Source organism: Anas acuta, chromosome Z (assembly GCF_963932015.1).
Source record: "Anas acuta chromosome Z, bAnaAcu1.1, whole genome shotgun sequence".
Classification (NCBI taxonomy): domain Eukaryota; kingdom Metazoa; phylum Chordata; class Aves; order Anseriformes; family Anatidae; genus Anas; species Anas acuta.
The window spans coordinates 20,940,262-20,958,349 of record NC_089017.1 but is presented as its reverse complement, the minus strand read 5'-3'; the positions used below and the strand labels follow the sequence as shown (position 1 = coordinate 20,958,349).

At 43.0% G+C, this 18,088-nt stretch overlaps 1 protein-coding gene across 7 annotated transcripts in view; it reads left to right on the top strand.

Annotated features, from left to right (window-relative positions):
• The first annotated feature begins 1,508 nt into the window (after positions 1-1,508).
• Positions 1,509-18,088, top strand: part of IQGAP2 (IQ motif containing GTPase activating protein 2) — a 128,127-nt gene continuing 111,547 nt past the window's right edge. For all 7 annotated transcript variants that reach the window (XM_068667604.1, XM_068667601.1, XM_068667599.1 and 4 more), the window contains exon 1: positions 1,509-1,667. In XM_068667604.1, the coding sequence (XP_068523705.1) occupies positions 1,622-1,667 (46 nt within the window). In that variant the 5' untranslated portion in view covers positions 1,509-1,621. The remainder of the gene's footprint in view (positions 1,668-18,088) is intronic.

Sequence of the window (18,088 nt, the reverse complement as noted above, 5' to 3'; positions counted from 1 at the left end):
TGCTGAGAGCTGTCAGGTAAGTGCACACTGTGCACTAAACTACAATAACACACAGGGACTTTGTGTCCCACACGCACTGCAGGACAGGTTATGGCTGTGCATGGACACTGCTTTCACTTTCTGTCTTCCAGCAAACCTTGTGCTGGAGGCTTAGAGGCAGCCTGCGAGGCACAGTGTAACCCTAAAGTGTGCCTCCACCTCCAGCACTGCTCACCTCCAAGTCTGCTCTGGTGCATTTCAGGTGTTGCCTAGGACCCGGTGGCCACCATCCAGCCACAAAATGTGAACATTTGGCCAGAGGCTTTATTGGTCCATTGCCTGAGATGAAGTCATCGCTGAGGGCACCGGGCTCACCATGCATGGAAGCCACCAGTGAGGGCATTCACCCTGCTCCCACGCCTTGGAAATGAGGGGGAGGCCGACAGGTACATCATGCTCCAAAGGTGCCCCAACTGCACTGCAGATTGTGGTGGTGGCTTCTTGGTACAACAAAAACACTGCTTGTGGAGGGTGAGGGTGGTTCAAATCAGCAAAACTGCAAGTGGGAAACCAAGTTTGGTTTCTCACCCCTCTCCACAGTCTCCTTTCTGCAAAAATGCAAGACGAGAGGTGGCTAAGCTATTTCTACTTGGGGTAGAATTTATTTATTTATTTTTTTATTATTATTTTTCATTGGCTTCACTTGTTTTACTCTTTCTTCCCCCCCCCCCCCCGCCCCTTTTTTTTTATTTTTTTGGTTAAAGTTTTTTTCCTTTCCCCATTTTGGTGGCTTTTTTTTTTTTTTTTTTTATGCTTTCTTTTTATTTTATTTTTTTCACTTTTTCCTTCCTTTCTTTCTTCTTCAGCATTTTCTTTTCCCCTTTTTTCTCTTTTCCTAATACCAGGCTCTCTTTTTTCACTTTTTTTTTAATTTCCTTTCATTTTTTTTTCCTTTTTTCTTTTTTTCGTAGTTATTTTGGCATTCTTTATTACTCCCTCTTTTTCTTTCTCTCTCTCATTCCCTCTCTCTAACTCTCTCTTTCTCTTTCTTGCTCTCTTTTTCTCCCCCTCCCTATCTTTCTTGGCTTTTGTATTTCCTTTCCTTCTTTCTTTTTCTTTCTCTCTTTGTCTCTTCCTTTCTCTCTTTCTCCCTTCTTCTTTCTTTCTCTCTTTCTTTCTCTCTCCCTTTCTTTCTCTCTTTTTCTTTCCTTCTTTCTCTCTCTCTTTCTTTCTTTCTCTCTTTCTCTCTCTTTCTTTCTCTCTTTTTCTCTCTTTTTCTTTCTCTCTTTCTCTCTCTCTCCCTTTCTTTCTCTCTCTCTCCCTCTTTCTTTCTTCTTACGGGTGGGTGGGCTGGGATCTCCCACTCTCCCTCTCTCTCCCTCTCCCTCCCTCCTTCCCCATACGCCTCCACCCCCCTCTCTTCTCTCCCCCCGACCCTCCGCCCCCCCGTCGCTCCCGTGCGGCGGCGCCCCGCAGCCGTGCGCGGCGCCTCCCCGGGTGGCCGCATCCCCGCTCCCCGCTCCCCGCGTCCCGGTGCCGGCGCGGGGCGGGCGCGGGCGCGGGCGCAGCAAATCAGCGCGGCGCGGCCGGCGCATAAGAAGGGCGGGCGGCAGCGGGCGCCGTCCCTCCCGGCGGCGGCAGGATGCACCATGAGGAGCTGGCGCCCCTGCAGCGGCCCCGCTATGGCTGTGAGTGGGCTCGGGGGGCGGCGGGAGCGGGGGGCGCCCGGGGCCTGCCTGTTGTTCGCCCCCCTCCTTCGCCGGCCTGCTCGTTTTCGTGCTTAAAGAGAGGGTTGAGGGCAAAGAAAAGCAGCCCGGCCGGCTCTGCCGTTGCAGAGCGGCGCTGCGCGCAGCGCTCCGGCTTGCTTTGGGTTTGCTCGCGGCGACCTCCGGCAGGCTTCGGAGCAGTTTTTCGGGCTCCTGTTTTATTGCCTTTTTTATTTTTTTTTTAATCATCGCTGTTATTTTTAACCTGAAGCTTTCTGAGCGGATTGTAGCTATAGTTCCGCGTTTTAACTCCAGGACTTTAGGTTCCTGCTAGAGCTCGGGGTTTTACCTCAGTAATGCAGCATTGTAGGTATCAGGTTGGGTTGTAACTTCACAACTTCAGACTGCAACTGCAGCTTTCATGTTATAACTTTATAACTTCTGGGTTATAACTTCGGAATTTTGGACTGTAGTTTAAAACTTTGCTCTACAATTTTATAACTTTGGATTATAACTTTATAACTTCAGATTACAGCTTCAGTGGGGTGAGAAGCAGTGCAGGTACCAGGCATTTCCTTTCAGACAAGGTGTATTTGTTTCTCCAACCTATATTTTAAAAAAATCCCTGAAGCAGCTTTCCTCCTCCTGCTTGCTGCAGGGCCCTCTCAGCATTGCTGTGGTTTGCTGGGATCCTGCATGGGCTGTATTTTCTTCTTTGGGCAGAGATGTGTAAGCCCTTGGTTTTGCCATCCTGATAAGAAACGCCTCTGATATTGTAGGCATTGCTAAAAGTGAACATGCAAATTATTTGCAAAGCTCATAGCAATTCTGGCATCCTGTGGTCTGATGAGTAGCTTTCCAGGTTTTAGTATTGCAGCTTTTTTTATAGCCATTTCTGGAAACTTTTTTTTATAGAAGCACAAAAATCTTCAAAAGGCTAGGGGCCACCCCCACTTCCACCCAGGATAGGTGTGAAAACTGGTGCTTGACAGCAAGACCTTCAGTTTGGAGGATTCTGCACCCTCTTGAACACTTCTCTCTGTTGATGCCCCCCAGGTGGTGCATTCTGTAGACCGTGCCCATAGGTTTCATTTTTCATTTGCATTACCTAGAGGGTGTCCCAGAGACCTTTGAAAGCATGCTGATGATGTTTTCTGGAGAAGGTTGCTGAAGGTTAGCACTGATGTTTTCTAGAGCGGCTGCTGGCCATGTATGCTCTGTGTCTATGCTAGCGATGATGAAGTTTGCTTTTGAAGCTAACCTCCCAGTCATCCCAGCCATTGTTTGGTATGGCAGAGTCCAGTCACGGGAGCAGGGCCTGGGAAGATGTGGTGCTGAGGACAATCTCTGGGCCTCATGGTGATTTGACCTTGTGCTGATGCTTTATCCGTGCATCTGATGTGCAAAAGCTTCTCAAGTGCTAATGGTGTGCCCATCAGGTCTTCAGAAGCATGGGATCTGCTCTGCAGATCTGGTCTGGTTGTGGATTTGTACATGTGGCATTTGCCATAAAGTCCAATATGGTCAAAGAATCTTTGACAAGGAGCAAAAGGCCAATCCTTTAAGCCTTGGTTCCTGGCTGAGCACTATAGTTTATTGATTAATGTACTGTCCAAGATGACTGGGGTGTTCTTAAGAATCTCACACCCTTATTTATGGTGGGAAAGGATGTCAACAATAAACATGCTCAGTGTCATTTTGAAGATATGGCTTCTTATCTCAGCATTCATGCTTTGCAATGGTAGTTTTGAGGTTTTTTTACTGGAGTGATCAGGGAGAACTTGGTGTGTGTTAAGTTGTAGCCACTCTTCCACTGCTTGGCCTTTGGTCCCAAGGCGCCGGCAGGTGTGGGTAAGAGCATCCTTCATTGCTTTCCTGATGCTGTCTTCCCTCTGACCAATGCTGTCTGCTTGCATAGGCTTCAGTTGCTTTTCAGTCCTTCCCTGAGTGAGAAGCTGAGGCAGTTGTATCACACTATCATTTTATTTATTTTTTTTTAGATTTTTTTTTCCTGCAGGAGCCTTGGAGATGACTTTTTTTTTCCTGTAGGCATGAATAAAGGTTTCTCATATGCTGGGCTGATAATCCATATTTAAAAAATGTGTGTGTGTATATATACACACATACCTGCAAACCATAGCCATTTCTGAGGTGATATCAGAGGTAGGGATGCATGTATTTAATTTCTTAGTTCTAGAAAACCAAATATGCTTTAGCTATGCTGTATTTGCTTGCCATTTTGGAGATAAATAAGAGGGGAAGCATCTTTTCTTTTTTTTAAAAAAAAAAAAAAGGGAAGGAAAAAAATGAAAAGGCCCTCCAACTAGAAAACTTAGGCTTGCATTATCTGATGTCTTATGAAACCCAGCAGAAGCTGCAGGTTCTCTGTATAACTAAAATTGCCCTTTGGATCATGGGAATACAACATCTATACAGGCTTTCTCATAAGAGTTAATAAGTTGTTCAGGTTAGGCTATCAAATTGCTGAGGCTTCTTGCTCTAGCAAACTAGTACTGTTTTAAACATTTAACCTAACTTGTACTTTTGACTTTGGCTTTAAGCTCCTGGCAGAAGCTGTAGGTTGCTCTGAAGAAGGTTAGCTTTTTACTATGACCCTTCTCTGCTAGGAAGTACATGAATCAGTCTGCATGGCTGCCAGTAGCACTTCATTTTGATAGCTAGAGAGGAAGATGCATACAAATCTCAGGTACATTTTGTAGCCTGATGGAAACTAGTGTGAGAAAAGCATCTTTGGGTACCTTGGGACCTAATAATACAAAGGGAAAGTAATGGGGTAGACATCCCTAACTTAAACGCCAGCTCTATGTTTCCAGTTTTGCTGATACAGTTACTCGAAGATATGCATCTGGAAAAAATCCTTGTAGCTGATCATTTTCATCTTTAGAGTCAGGAAATAGCTGAATGAAACCAAGCAAGAGGATCCTTTTCCGGTGCTAGCTCAGGGTGAACACTGTACCTTGGAGAAACAGGGCCTCAGGAAAAAAAGCCTTTGGGCCTTTTCTTTGTCTATCAGTGCCAAACCTTTGTGGCTTCATGGACTGCTTGTTGAAAGGTGCCTCCAACTCTGCATGCTGTCAATTGCCTTAAATAAATAAAGACTTTGTAAAAGGTTTTCTTTGGTGCTGCATTGAGTTTTTCAGTTGTTCATGTCCAGCACAAACTCAAGTGAGATCATATAAGCAGAAGGAAGTAGCTCATGCAGCAGAAACTGTGTTAACAGGCTCAATGCAACTGGATTTATGTAGCTGCTATCCAACCTGGTTACATCTGTTGCCTGACTTATTTCTCAAACCCAACACAATCAATTGCAGTCTTACTGAAGTGCAGAGAACCGGGCCTTGTAATAAAATTCAAAGGATGAGCCATTTCTATCATGAAAATGCCTTTGCCATTGAAGATTATGAAGAAGAAAAGTATAATTCTTGGAAGTGCCTCCCAGATCAGTTAAATGTGAAGTTTTTTATGCAGGAATACAGCAAATCAGACAGCAGTGTATCCTTGAGGAAAAAGCCTCTTTCCTATCACTTTGAAACCTCAAACCTTGCAGTTTGGTCTGTCTGAAAATTGTGTGAGGTAACAAATACTTACATTTTGTAAGAAATGGCTGAATGGCTTCACGACAGTTCCAGGGATGTAATACAGCTACACTGAGTGAGGCCAGAAACATCTGGATTTGGAAAGGATTTCAGGCATTTCCATGCTGAAAGTTTCTGAATTAATGTACCTGTGTTAGTGAGCCCAGATCCCTACAGAATGAGCAGGGGGGGAAATTAGGTACATGAGCAACATCAAACTTGTTGGAAGGGAGGTGTGAAGAGGCATATCAAAGAAATATCAAGCAGACTTATCCTCAAGTCTTATTCCTCTTAGCTTCACTGCATGCTTTGAGGTTTGCAGCTGGCAGTACCCTCCTGCTCGTCTTGTGACGAGAGGTAAAGGAGTCTTCATCTCACCCGTTGAAGTTGGAAAACCAGCTTTATGGGTCTGAGGTGGGTGAATACAGAGGAGACGTGACCTTAGCATCCAGTGAGGATGGTGGTGTTGATGCTACTGATCATCCCTCCCACGGCTGCTTCTTTCTGGTGTTAAGAGAAGAGCAAACAAGCAGCATGAAACACTGAGAGCTGCCCTGCCTGTGGAGATAGGCGTAGGCTACGTTTCACTTTGGGTTTGCCCTGCCTCTTTATGAAACTGCACCTTAACACAGCAGGATGTGAAAGTTTGCAAAACAGTGACTTTTAGAAAAATGTTGAACTTGAGAATCTATGACTTCTGTGTGTCTGTATTAAGTGCAGGGAAACAAATGGCCATTTTTCAACTGAATAGGAAAAAATCTTTTGGTAAATGTTCCATAGGATTTTTTAAAATGAAAACAGATGGATTTTTAAAGCTTTAAAAAAAGGCTTAACTGTATCCTATGCATATATATTCTGTAGGGTGTATGCTTTCCGTAGCACTTGTGGCTCATGAGAAAGCTTTTCTTTTTTTATTGATGGGCGTAATTTGGCAACCAAACACACTGTTTATCTCTGCTACTCTTTTGTACATTGCTAATAATTAAACTGCTGAATGAGAACTTGAAAAGTTTAACTGCTTTGTTTAACCAAGTGCACATAATTCATTTGGGAGGAGTGGTTCTCTGTGTGCCTTTTGTATGAAGCAGACTCATCTCCCCTGAAGTCTCTTGGTAAAGAAAGGACTAAGCTATGTTAGAGCATGCTTGCAGCTACTTGAGTGCTGTTGAAACAGGAAATATTAATATTGCACTGGAAGCGGGTTTTATAGTGCACACACAAGTGTGCTTATATCAAGTCCAATACTTGAGGCAGGGAGTAGGAAGCAGCAGATTAGCAGCTTGCCTCTTCTGTTGAGAGTGGTGTTTCAATTACATAGTTGTTCCATCTCAAGATTTGCTTGTTACTGTTGCTGCTTCAAGTCTGCTGTGATATACTGGGAATAATCTTATTTGTGTGCTGGGAAAAAAATGCCTGACAGTGATAGACAGGGCTGGCAGGTCATACTTCACCGGGATGATAAGCAAGCTGTGCTCAGCTCCTCACAGCAAATGATTAACCTGCTCTGTTTGCTTCACTTGGTCAGGCTGTTTTGGTGATTTTTTTGGAGCAGATATCCTTGAACTGTTCCTGCAGAACCAAGCTGTGGGCATGGGGTGGGGAGGAAGCAGTGCCCACCCTGTGACCTGCTGGAGATGAAGCAGGGAGGAATGCCCCATGGGGGCACCATGCTTGTTGATGCCCAGCAGTGAGATGGGCTGGGACACGAGGAGGGCCCTGCACATCTCTCTGGGTGGATCAGCACTTCCTGCAGCTTAGAGCTTGTGCTTGCCTTTAGAAAACCACCGTCATCTAGTGAAGGGTGCCAGCTATGCTTTGAGTAGTGTTAACCACAGGATATGCACTGCTGTAGTGTCACAGCTGGGGGAAGGGAGAGGCAGGTGCGTGCTGGTGGCCAGGGGTATCCTGCTCTATGGGGTGACAGGCTGGTGGCAGCAGGCAGTGCCAGGAGGGTGCCATGGGGTGGCCTTTGAAGGGTGCCAGGGTGGGATGTGGAGCAGGAGAAAAAGGAGATGTGGCTACAGTTCTTGCTTGAAGTCCTATGTAGAAGAGAAAAGGCGTACTTTGGTCTGAAGATCTACTGCTGCCCTCAGCGGAGATACTGAATCAAGTGGTGTCCCTACAAACACTTCTCTTGCTCCTGAATACATTTTGAAATGCTAAAAAAAAATAAACAACCATTAAGAATTTGTATTGGTGGCTGACTTCAGAGTTTAATTAAATTTCTCTTTCATTCAAGTGAGTGTGCATTAGCAAGAAACTTAGGAGGAATCATGTCAGTGTTATCCTTTCTTATCGCTTACTGCGCAAGTTAAGAGGTTGGCCAGGTACAAAGCCTTCAGGAGTCAGATTTGAGCAGCACCTCATGGCTCTGACTCATATCCATGGGCAAACAGCTGCCAGGCCAAGGAGCTGCTGCCTCGAGGTGTGGTGCCTGCCCTGCCTGCCAGACTCTGGAGCTGGCAGAAACTGCAGTTTTCATCTCAGGAGCTTCTCCTGGCTTGGGTATAGCAGGCTAAGCAGCCCATGGATTCAGCAAAAGCTGGTAATAAGGGATGAGGTCTCTGCCAGTCTTCCACTGTGGACCTTGACCTGTTTCATTCAGAGTGTAGCAAAAGCTCCTGTGGCCTCCAGCAAGGTATTTAAACTGATTCTTACCAGTCTCCAAACTCTGACAAGGTATTCATGCTGGGAACACCAGACATGCAGGCTGGAAAATGAGAAGTTGTGCATACTAGCCATCCTCTGGGCAATCTGCCTGAAAATTGAGGATATCCTCCTGCATTTGTGCTTAATTTGTAAAGATGCTTATTACACTACTTATATCTGCAGGATATAACCGGAGCCTTGATTTCTATGAGCCCAGTACAGATTAATTTCTGGAAAGCTGAAATAAGAAAAGCCCAAAGTATGTAGAGAAATGTATTTCACGGTGTTGAAGGCCACGAAATGTTTTACTTCTTTTTTTTTTTTTGGGGGGGGGGGGGAGGGAGGGCGGGTTCAAAGGTGTTTTGTGGAACTGTTGCTAAGTACAGATGATTTCTGTGTCCAGTAGTCTGGTTAAAGTGAGTAAAAACTAGAAAACTTGAAAATCTAAGAAGGGTACAGGTTGGCTTTGCTTAAAACATGATCTTTTATCAAGGGCTAACTTCTTTTGAGAGAAACTGTTGTTTTAACTGGTTTGTTACATTGGAATCCCAGCTTGCTGCAGACCTTTGCAGCTGGGGAGCCTTCTGCAAAGCCTGAAAGTGTTGAGGTGCCTTCAGCTGGTCTGCTGCGGTCTTTGCCTCTTGTCAATTTGATGGCATGGAGACCCAACCTGTTGGGTGGCTAATAGCTCCTTGTAGAGCTGATTTGCATGGCTGGGTTTTCTTTGCATCTTCCAGCCTCTGAAGTGGCTGGTTGTGGGTGACACAGCTGCTTATGCTGACCCCAGGAGGGGGAGTATTTATGGCCAGGTGGGACTGTGGCAGCCAGCATTTAAATGAATTTAAATTGCTCTGGATCCGCACCCTGAAGCTGTGGTTTTGTGTGCACTTTCAGTCAGCTCTGCTGTTGGGAGAAGCAGCCTTGACTCCTTCCACGTGTTTTTTTTTTTTTTTTTTTTGGCTGGGTTAGGTCCCCAGTCTGGCTCACAGCAAAAACCCGCAGTCAGGTCTGCCAGCCTGACTCAGTGTAGCTGGAGCTGGGATGAACATGAGCAGCAGGCAGAGTTGTTTTATAAACTGTGTTACTGTTGCACATAGAGATGAATATTTGATTGGGAAAGTGTGTGTGCAAAGGGACAGCAAAACATGGGGATGGCACAGGACTGTGCAGGTGAACCAGGCCAGGGGACCTCCAGGTACATAGGGTGGTGGGATAAGCATCACCTGCTTGCTGGGTTCCTCTGCTGTGATGCTGCTGCCAGTCTGGTGCCACTGCTTGCCTGCCAGGGATGGGCTTGCTCTCAGCTGTCCTGTGGCCAAAGCAGTTTTGAATTACAGAAATGTTTTTTGAGAGAATTCAGTCTCAAATGCCATAGTTCAATAAAGCTGCAATTGTCAGCAAAGCTGTTGTGGTGCTCACCAAGCACTGCTGCAGGAGTACAAAAATTGTAAGGAAGTGTAAACATTAGACTAAACAAGAAAGGTAAAAAAAAAAAAAAAAGCTGCTTGTACATAAAAGTAAGTTTCAGCACAATTTTGCACCCCTTTTCTGATTGTAAAGTTACTCGAGTTGTAGGGCCTCAAAACTGCAAGGATGAGAAGTGACTTGTGGTTATGTACTGCTCATTTCTGGGATTTTTAGTTTTTTTCAGGCCAACTGATTTACCCAATCAATAGCTGGCTGGCCTCTGTTCAGTAGTAAACAAGGCTTAAATTCCATATGTTCTCAATACGATGTAGCAGGAGAAATAATGCACTGAAATATCAGCCTGGGTATGTGGTAGTGTAACTTAAAAAGAATAAAAAAAGTGTACTGGGAGGAGCAGTAATTATGCTCAGATTAGTCTGGGATAGAGCACTTACCCAGGAAAAATGGTTGACTGTTTTTCCAGGCACACTGTAAACATTATTTCATTATATGTGAGCTCAAACTTTTTGAATACTGGTTTTCAGGACATGGCAGAGCAAAGATTTCAGTGCTGTGATTTAGAGGGAGATGAACCAATCCTGCTTTGGTGTTTGTTAGCTGACTGCTGAAAGTAGGTAGCCAGCTTAGCTGCAAAGACTGGACGTGACTGCCTACCACTTTGAATTTACATCACCTCTGACCATGATAATACTAAACATTTGAATAGTAGATTACAACACTCCAAAAGCCATCCCAGTTTTATCACGTGCAAGGCAGACTGCTTGTGCTCCAGTGTCTATCTTCATACCTATCATAAAAAGAAAAACACATGATTTTGCTGAAGATTTAGCTGATGTGAGTTGTTCTAGAACAAACAATGTATTTCTTTTTTTTGTATTTTCAGTAGTAACAGCAAAACAAGGGCTAGTGTTTTCCATAACATTGAACCATGGCAATAACACTTGATAGTTTGTCCTTTTGTTGTTGTTGCACTTGAACAAAATTGAGCAGATCCACAAATGTTTATGGACATTTAATAAAAAAGTGGATTTCTGCAATATTGGTCTATATATTTTTTCCTAAAATTACAGTGGGATGCTGTAGACAACCAGTTGCCTGCTTCATGCAGGATGCAAATGTTGTTTGATGGCTGTATCTGTAACCCTGAATGGACAAAGAAATAGGCTACTGAGGTGTTTGGGTTCCTAGAGCAGTAGGAGAATTGATCTGTATTAGTTTCTTAAACACATTTGAGATTTAAGTTTACATCTGATCATGTTGTTTAAATTTATTTTCCACAAGTTATAAAACAAAGGCTTTCTTGGAACTTGACCACTTGTATGAAAAATGTTGTCAGTTACAAGGAAGTATTTTCCTTCAGCTCATTTGTTACAGCCATTAGCCTACAATCCAGCAAATCAGAAAAACTTATGGTAACAAAACAAGCCCTTTTGTGACACTAGGTCTCTGCAGAAACTGTTCCCATTACAGTACTAAATGTTACTTTCAGACTCTTCTGTACCCTATAGCAGCTCTAAGTCTAAGCATCTTACAGTATGGATGATGACTGCAGATAGCATGAGTGGAAAACCAGCACAAAGCCTGGAAGAAGAGATTGTTACAAGGTGTAACCAGAGTGCTAATTTATAAAGCAGTGCTTCAATGAAGGAAACAGACTGCAGCTATACAGAAGATGACAAAAGTCAGTGCTGAGCCTATACAGATGTGATTTCTGTTGTTGGGTAGAAAATTCAAAACTTGAACTAACAGCTTAATTTGATGTTAAATTTATGTGCATTGTGTGCACTATGATTGCCACAACAGTGATGAAAGCTAAATATGCTTCCTGTATTTTAGTGGTCTCAGTGTTGCTATTTCAAGCAGAATGCTTGTTTGTTTTGAGGTGTCTGCATGGTGATCCTGATATTACTATCTCTATCTATTTTCTATCTATTTCCATCTAGTTTCAAGCCTCCTGCTCTGAGCCCAGTTGCCAACCATTAGAGCAGGCTGCCCAGAGACACATCCAGCCTGGCCTTGAATGCCTCCAGGGATGGGGCATCATCTCATACTACTTTATTCACAACCGATATTTAACATCGTCACTGCAGTGTTTTCATTATTGGAAATGCAGTCAGGGTAGCAATGAGACTGTTTTGTGTCGGTACTTTGGGTTAGTATTTATTGCATTAAAACAAACCTTATTTTTTTTTGAGTGGACTATGGAGTTGATGTGAGTGAGTAACCTGAAAAATTAAAGAAGAGAGATTGACAGTTTTCTATCAGCTTAAAGGAAATCTGAATTTACTAGATGTAATAATTATGTTTAGAAACTGGTGGGCACATGATTTAGTAAACGCATATCTTGTGTGTGCAGCTGTCAGTGACTTGTCCTGGAAATGGAAGTGCTCTGAATATTGATAAGAAGGGGGGAACATCTGATTCACTTCGTATCTGATGACTGTGCAGTGATATGTGCAATGGTAGCTATGTCATTGTCACCCAAAGCAGTTAATACTGTCAGTATTTAGGCACTACACCTATTGAGTGAAAAGGCAGGGTTTTGTATGCTCTTTTCAAACCTTGATGTAAGAACTGACATTTAACTTTTAGGCTGTTGGAGCTTCAGTTCACTGCTATAGCTCTAACTCCTGATAACAAAGGAGAATTAAGTCTTTTTACTGGGTATGCAATTAATGGGGAGCACGAGGACAAGGCAGGCTGGAGCCAGTGGTGCCAGCTCTGATAACTTTGCAAGCACCGCTCTGCTCTCTGTGGAGCAGAGGTAGCCAAGCAGGTTTCAGGTGATAACTGAGGCCCTAACTGATATGGCACCGCCTTTGAACTGGTTACCTGTGTGGGTACACCTAGTTTGTCCTCTACCTGTGAAAACCGATCATCATCCCACCTATGAAGCAGAAGCAAAGAAGGCGTCTCCTGCCCCTGTACCATTGTGCACCCACATGGACTAGCAAAGTCAGTGAGGAAAAGAGCTTGTAAGGTGAATTCCTGGCTTGTGAGCCTGCTGTACCTCTGTCCCCTTTTTATGATGGCTCCTGCACATGCTGGGCAATTGCAGTGACAGAAGCAATAAAGTGCAATGTGGTTTGAGCTGTTTCACAAGCAGCTCAACTGCCTTCCCTGGGGAACTGGAAACATGGGAGATACGGCAGGAGCTGCCATGGTTTTGTGGGGTCTACTGGGTGCTTAGGGGTCCCTCACATTTGTGTTGGATATTCTGTACCACATAACATTTCTTTACTTTCTGTGGATTTTAGTTCATGTTTGTACTAAAACTGTTCAATTTAATTTTATGGGACAATTTATTCTGTAGGTACAAACTAAGTTGGTTCATTTGTTATCCCTATTGCTTAAGGGTTTTTTTTCCCCCCGACAAGATTTGAAATGCCATTGTTTCTATATAAACAAACAAACAACATTCAAAGGCACTGAGGCTGTAATAATTATTTAGGGAGAAAAAGCAAAGAAAACAAGGAAATGTGTTCTCCAAGTTCAGGGCTGCGAACATCATGTGTGCATATTTTTCTTTTTATTTTATCCACATACTTGTGTTTGCATCTTAAGGAAGAGAGTATTGTAACAGTTCAGGTGTTTCTGGAGCTTTTTTCAGAATATGGAAAGCGTGAAACAGTGTTTTGGAACTTTGTAGAGGCTGAACCCTGCAACAGACTAGTGAAAGAGCAATGAATTGTTAAAGAAACAAAGGCCAAGTGTCAGGGCTGAGTGGTTCTACAGTGCTATCTTACAATTTCAAAGTTACCTATGCTTAAGTGATGCTTTTGCTTTTGGCTTTTCCTAGGCAGGTGTTTTGACCCTACTGAGTCTTCTCGTTCAGACCCTGAGGCATATATAGCTCCTGTTAAAGTTGCTCGGTGACACTTGCATAGCTTTCTCCTCAGGTTACAGACTCACAGAATGGCTGAGGTTGCTCCAGCACTCCCCCTTGTCATCCTCCTTTTCAGTTCTTCAAGCTGAATTTTTCCGCAGTTCTTTCAGCTGGTTACTATAGCATGAGTTTGCTGGTAGGAAGCTTTTTCATGTAAACATCACAGTGATCTGAACATTGAATCTATTTGTCAGCTGTTCACTCCCAAAGAGAATAGTTTGCTGGGCTGTTTTGGGCTCTTCCCTTTCCTTCCCTTCCCTGCTCTCTCTCCCTCCTTTTCCCCCCTTTCTGTTCTTGTCTTCCTCCCTTCTCACAGCCAAGAGTAGCCCCTTATTTGCCAACATCCATGTAGAAGGCATTTACTACAACTATCTACAAATTATTCTTTTGGTCTCCAGCTTTAATGCAGTCAGCTTTTTAACACTATAAAGATTTAAAACCAAACACGTGCAACATTTTTGCAGGGATGTACATTAGCTGGTTATGGTTTAAATGACAAGTATTGTTTTGAATTTCTACCCATCAGTAATGACAGTGAACAAAAACCTTCACCTTATGCTGCTTCTTGCAAACTTCAACCAGCTTGTGTGTCGGTGAAGCATCAAAGGTTCCTGTCAAACATGTTTGGCCTCTTCAGTCCTCAATTGCCTCGGTAAACCTAGTACTTCATCCTGGTCCTGTGGGAGGGATAAGACATCCCAACTTGATCAGGGTGACCTTAGCTACTGTTTGCAGAGTGAAGCATCTAAGCTGGCAGCTGTGGGAGTGATAGAGCTGTGGGTAAATATTGTGTGTGAACAGAGGAGAGGCAGACAAACCTGAATTCAGGTTTCCTGCTGTCACTGTGGTGAGTTCAGTCTGTGCTCTGCCATTTCTTCTGGTGGTCTCTTGTCCCTCTTTCCTGTTCTTCTACTCTGCTTCTGCTGTGTCTTTCTGCCCTGTACTTGATCTACAAATGTTTATGGGTGGAGATCTATCCACAGGCAATGTTGTGACTGCATATAATGAATGCCTTTGGGGTTCTGTAGAAAGCTGAAGCCATGTCTACTTTTGCTGTACATGCTATAGACATTTCCCTTTCTTTCATATTTGAGTAGCTTATTTTACTATCCTGGCAATATTAAACTATTCTTTTCATTATTTCATTTACGTTTTGTTTGTGTTAACTTGAACTGAGGTCAGAATAGGTAAAATATAAGGAAATGGGGTCCATATGGTAAAATTTTGGCTCTTTAATAAAAGCTTTTTAATGTATATTGCTAATAAAAAAGCATGCAATAATTCTAGTGAAATGAACAGAAAATGACAAATGTATCAAAATACATGGAATTCAAATCACAAGCTGAGAAAGCTGTGAGCATATAAAGTTGACAGGAACCTTTCACACTTTAGTAGTTGATTCTTCATGAATTAACCTTTGGAGAAGGAAAGCCTATTGGAAATTCCTGCTGGAATGTGTCATACAGTTTCAAATGTCTTGAGCCTCTAATGACATGTTAATCTTACCAACCAAATCTTCAAAAAAAAATTGCTTTAAAAAAAATATATATGAAAAACATGCTTATTGTAAGTGTGTAGAAAACACATACCTCTCAATTGGACTGGCTACTTAACCATGTAGTCCTTTCCAAGCTGGCTTCAGGCTTGACTGTGATAATGGTTTGGACTATGTACGTGAAGACAGGATGACCTGCAAGGGAAAGAAACAACTTGTAATTGGTGTTCAGTTCCTCATTTCCATCAGCCCGAGTGCTTCTTTAGGCTTGCAGCTTTATATTGGTAATGTTAGACTGAGGTTTTATCAGCAATCAGAGCTTTATGGACAACGAGGTAGTTCACAGAAAGGAGCTATGTTTTATAGATACTGAGTGGCCCATATTTTGGGGAATCCGGTTGTGTTGAGGTGACCAACTAGTAACACATGAAGAGGTAGCTTTATTAAGGAGTTACGTGAAGTATTTCTACAGACAGTGGGGTTTGCAATTAAATGCAAATGGAAATAGTTGGGCAACAGGAAGACTTATAAACTGCATTTCAGGTTTATAATTGTAGACAGCAACACATGCTTTGAAGCTAACTGAAATTGTTTATGGTCAAATTTTCATGTACGTCCTTCAGACCCATTATCCGGTCTTCCTCCCTGTTCTTGCAAGTATACAGAACAATTATGCTGTAGTTAAAATATAATGAAGAGTGTTATTTTTCTGCACAATGTAAAGAACCCTACTAGACAAGAGATGGCTGTGCTCTGGTATCATTACACATTGAGAGGAAAACAGAACTATTTAATGTCTATTGCCTCTACTAAAGTGTCACTTTATGGCATTGTAGAAAGCCTCACATCTGAAAGTAAACTAAAGGCTATTGATACCTATAAGCAGAAAAGTGAATACTAAATGTTCCAGCTGTGCCTGTGATTACTTGATGAATGCCAAAGTCATCTGTGTCTGTGTGGTTAAAAGTGACTTCTTAACTTTGTGGGAATTCAAGTAAACTAAGACAAGTCTCAACAGTCTGTCAGCCTTCTGACAGTGTTGGCACTTGACGGGCTCCATGAAATCTAGCAGTTTTGACACTTGATCCCAGAAGCATGGGTTGTGGTTGCTGTTGCATCATAGTCCCTTTGTGTGATAGCCCTAAGGTTCATGACTTGAAATAGTGCTTCCTTTCTCTAAATGGATGTGGTTGGACTTGTGGCAGCAGATACAGAACACTGAAATAAGACCTTTTTTCAAGGAAGTGAGGGAAGATTACTCTGGGAGAGTGAACAGGAATAAGTCTCTACAAGAAAGCTCAAGGGAAGGAGTGGTTTGCTAATGCTTCCAATTTTTACATCAGACTGTCTTTTTAGTGGACTTCTGGAGTCAACACTCAGAAGATGTTTTCCTACTTGTTTGCAATGGCTGGCAGTGAGATCAGGTCTAGAACAGTGACCCTGTAGATCTGGTGTGACCAATTTGTGAGAATGGTCTGGCCAGAAAATGCATGTCTATTTACGTATGAAAATCTGAGCGTGCATGCCTCAGACAATGTAATAACTAGATTAGGAAATCCATAGTCATTTCTAAGGAAGAAGAGAGCAGTTATATGTTGGAAAAATTGAGAATGCCAGATTGAAGAGCCTCATAATTTAATAAAGCGTATTATTCTAGTATCCAAGGCATATCTGCCCTCTGTGTTCACAGCTGTGGTAAGTCTTGAGTGCTTTCAGTGTTTTATGTTGTACAGAGCCCTTTATTGGAGCAAATGTTCAGCAAATTGACTGAATTTCCTTAACTGGAGCCATAGGAAAAGGGTTAGGGCATCTGGTTTTATGGTTGTGGGATATGAGCTAGCTGCTTGCAACTGTGCTCTTTGACAGAGGAAGTCTGTAGAAGGCTGTCCTGATCAGAACCTTAAGTTTTTTCTACCAAAGATAAGTGTCTTCTGGCATAACACTAGACCTTGTAGGTACTCAGTACCATAACAGAACTCCTGTGATAGGAGTTTGGTGTTGTAAAATCATCTTTTCTTAATGGACATCTCTGTTCGCAGTTAGTTGGCATATTTGCTTCTGCACAGTTAGCAAAGTGCTGCATTAGGTACCTGTGGTTTTGTATTTAGGAGCAGAGGCTCAGGAGCGAACTCCTTTGGCATCGGTAGCTTTGAGTAGTGCTTTTCCAATAGCTGGACATGTAATCCTGTCCCTGCATTTTCCAGCTGGCTGGCAGTGCAGCAGGCTCAGGTAGCAGTGAACCTGTCTCAAAAGGAACTGAGAGATCACAGAGCTGCTCCAGTTACAGGGCCTGGCTGGTACTATGTTTGCTGGGGTAACCCTAGGAGCAACTGCTAAGCCAAGCTGCTCTGGGCAGGCAGTCCTGGCTACTTGAAAGTACAAATTATACTAGAAATAAAGATTAAACTGAATGTATTGGCCTTGTTCATGCTAGGATAAAATATTTGCATGCTCTCATAACCTATGGTTTTTGAGGTCACCTTGACTCTCTAAAACACAGTTGAGCTTTTTCTTGAAATTACAGCACTGAAATGTAGGGACAAATACTTCCCATTCAGAGCTTTTCCTGGTACAGACAGACATGAATGGGATGCTGCCTGGGGTCCATCAGTCACTGCTTTCACACCTGGTTCTAATTTTACCAGGACTGATGAGTAAGGTGCTGCTCTGGAGGTTGTGTGCAAGAAAGTCTTGACATTTGTTATAGTGTTCTTTGAGCTGCTACATCATGTATCTGTTAAACACTGTTCTTGGTGCTAATGCTAGGGATGTTTGGGGACGCTTGGGTGGGTGGAGGAGGCAGGAAGGTGTGAAGAAAGGACACACAACTTGCCGAACATCTTGCGAGTGGACTTGAGCGTGTCCTTGCCTCCTGTGGGGCAGTGTGCCAACCTCTGTATATGGGCTTTACACAGCACTCAGGATATCACACAGTTGGGACTGTGAAATGAGATTTAAGTGATTTTCAGCTCAAATAGTCTAGACAAAAACTTTTATTCCAGCATTTTATTATATTTTTGTCATGCATCCCTTTACCTCTTACCTCAGTTCTGAGTTTACTAACTTTTCTCTGTCACTGTAAGAAGATTTTGTTCTTTTCATCCTCTGTTATATTCTGTGTATTGATCTTCACTGTTGTGGTGCCAAAAACCATTGTCTTCCTTGCTTATTTCTCTCTTCCTGGGAAAATGTTTCTGATGGTGGGAAACTGAGAGCAATTGGTCCTGACAAATAAGAGCCTTTTTTTTGTCTTCCCCAGTATAAGAAGTCTTTTGGTGTGTCTGTGGCAAGTGTCTTGTTAAAGTGTCTACCTGCTAGAAGTAGTCATGTATTGTTCTTGAACTATTGC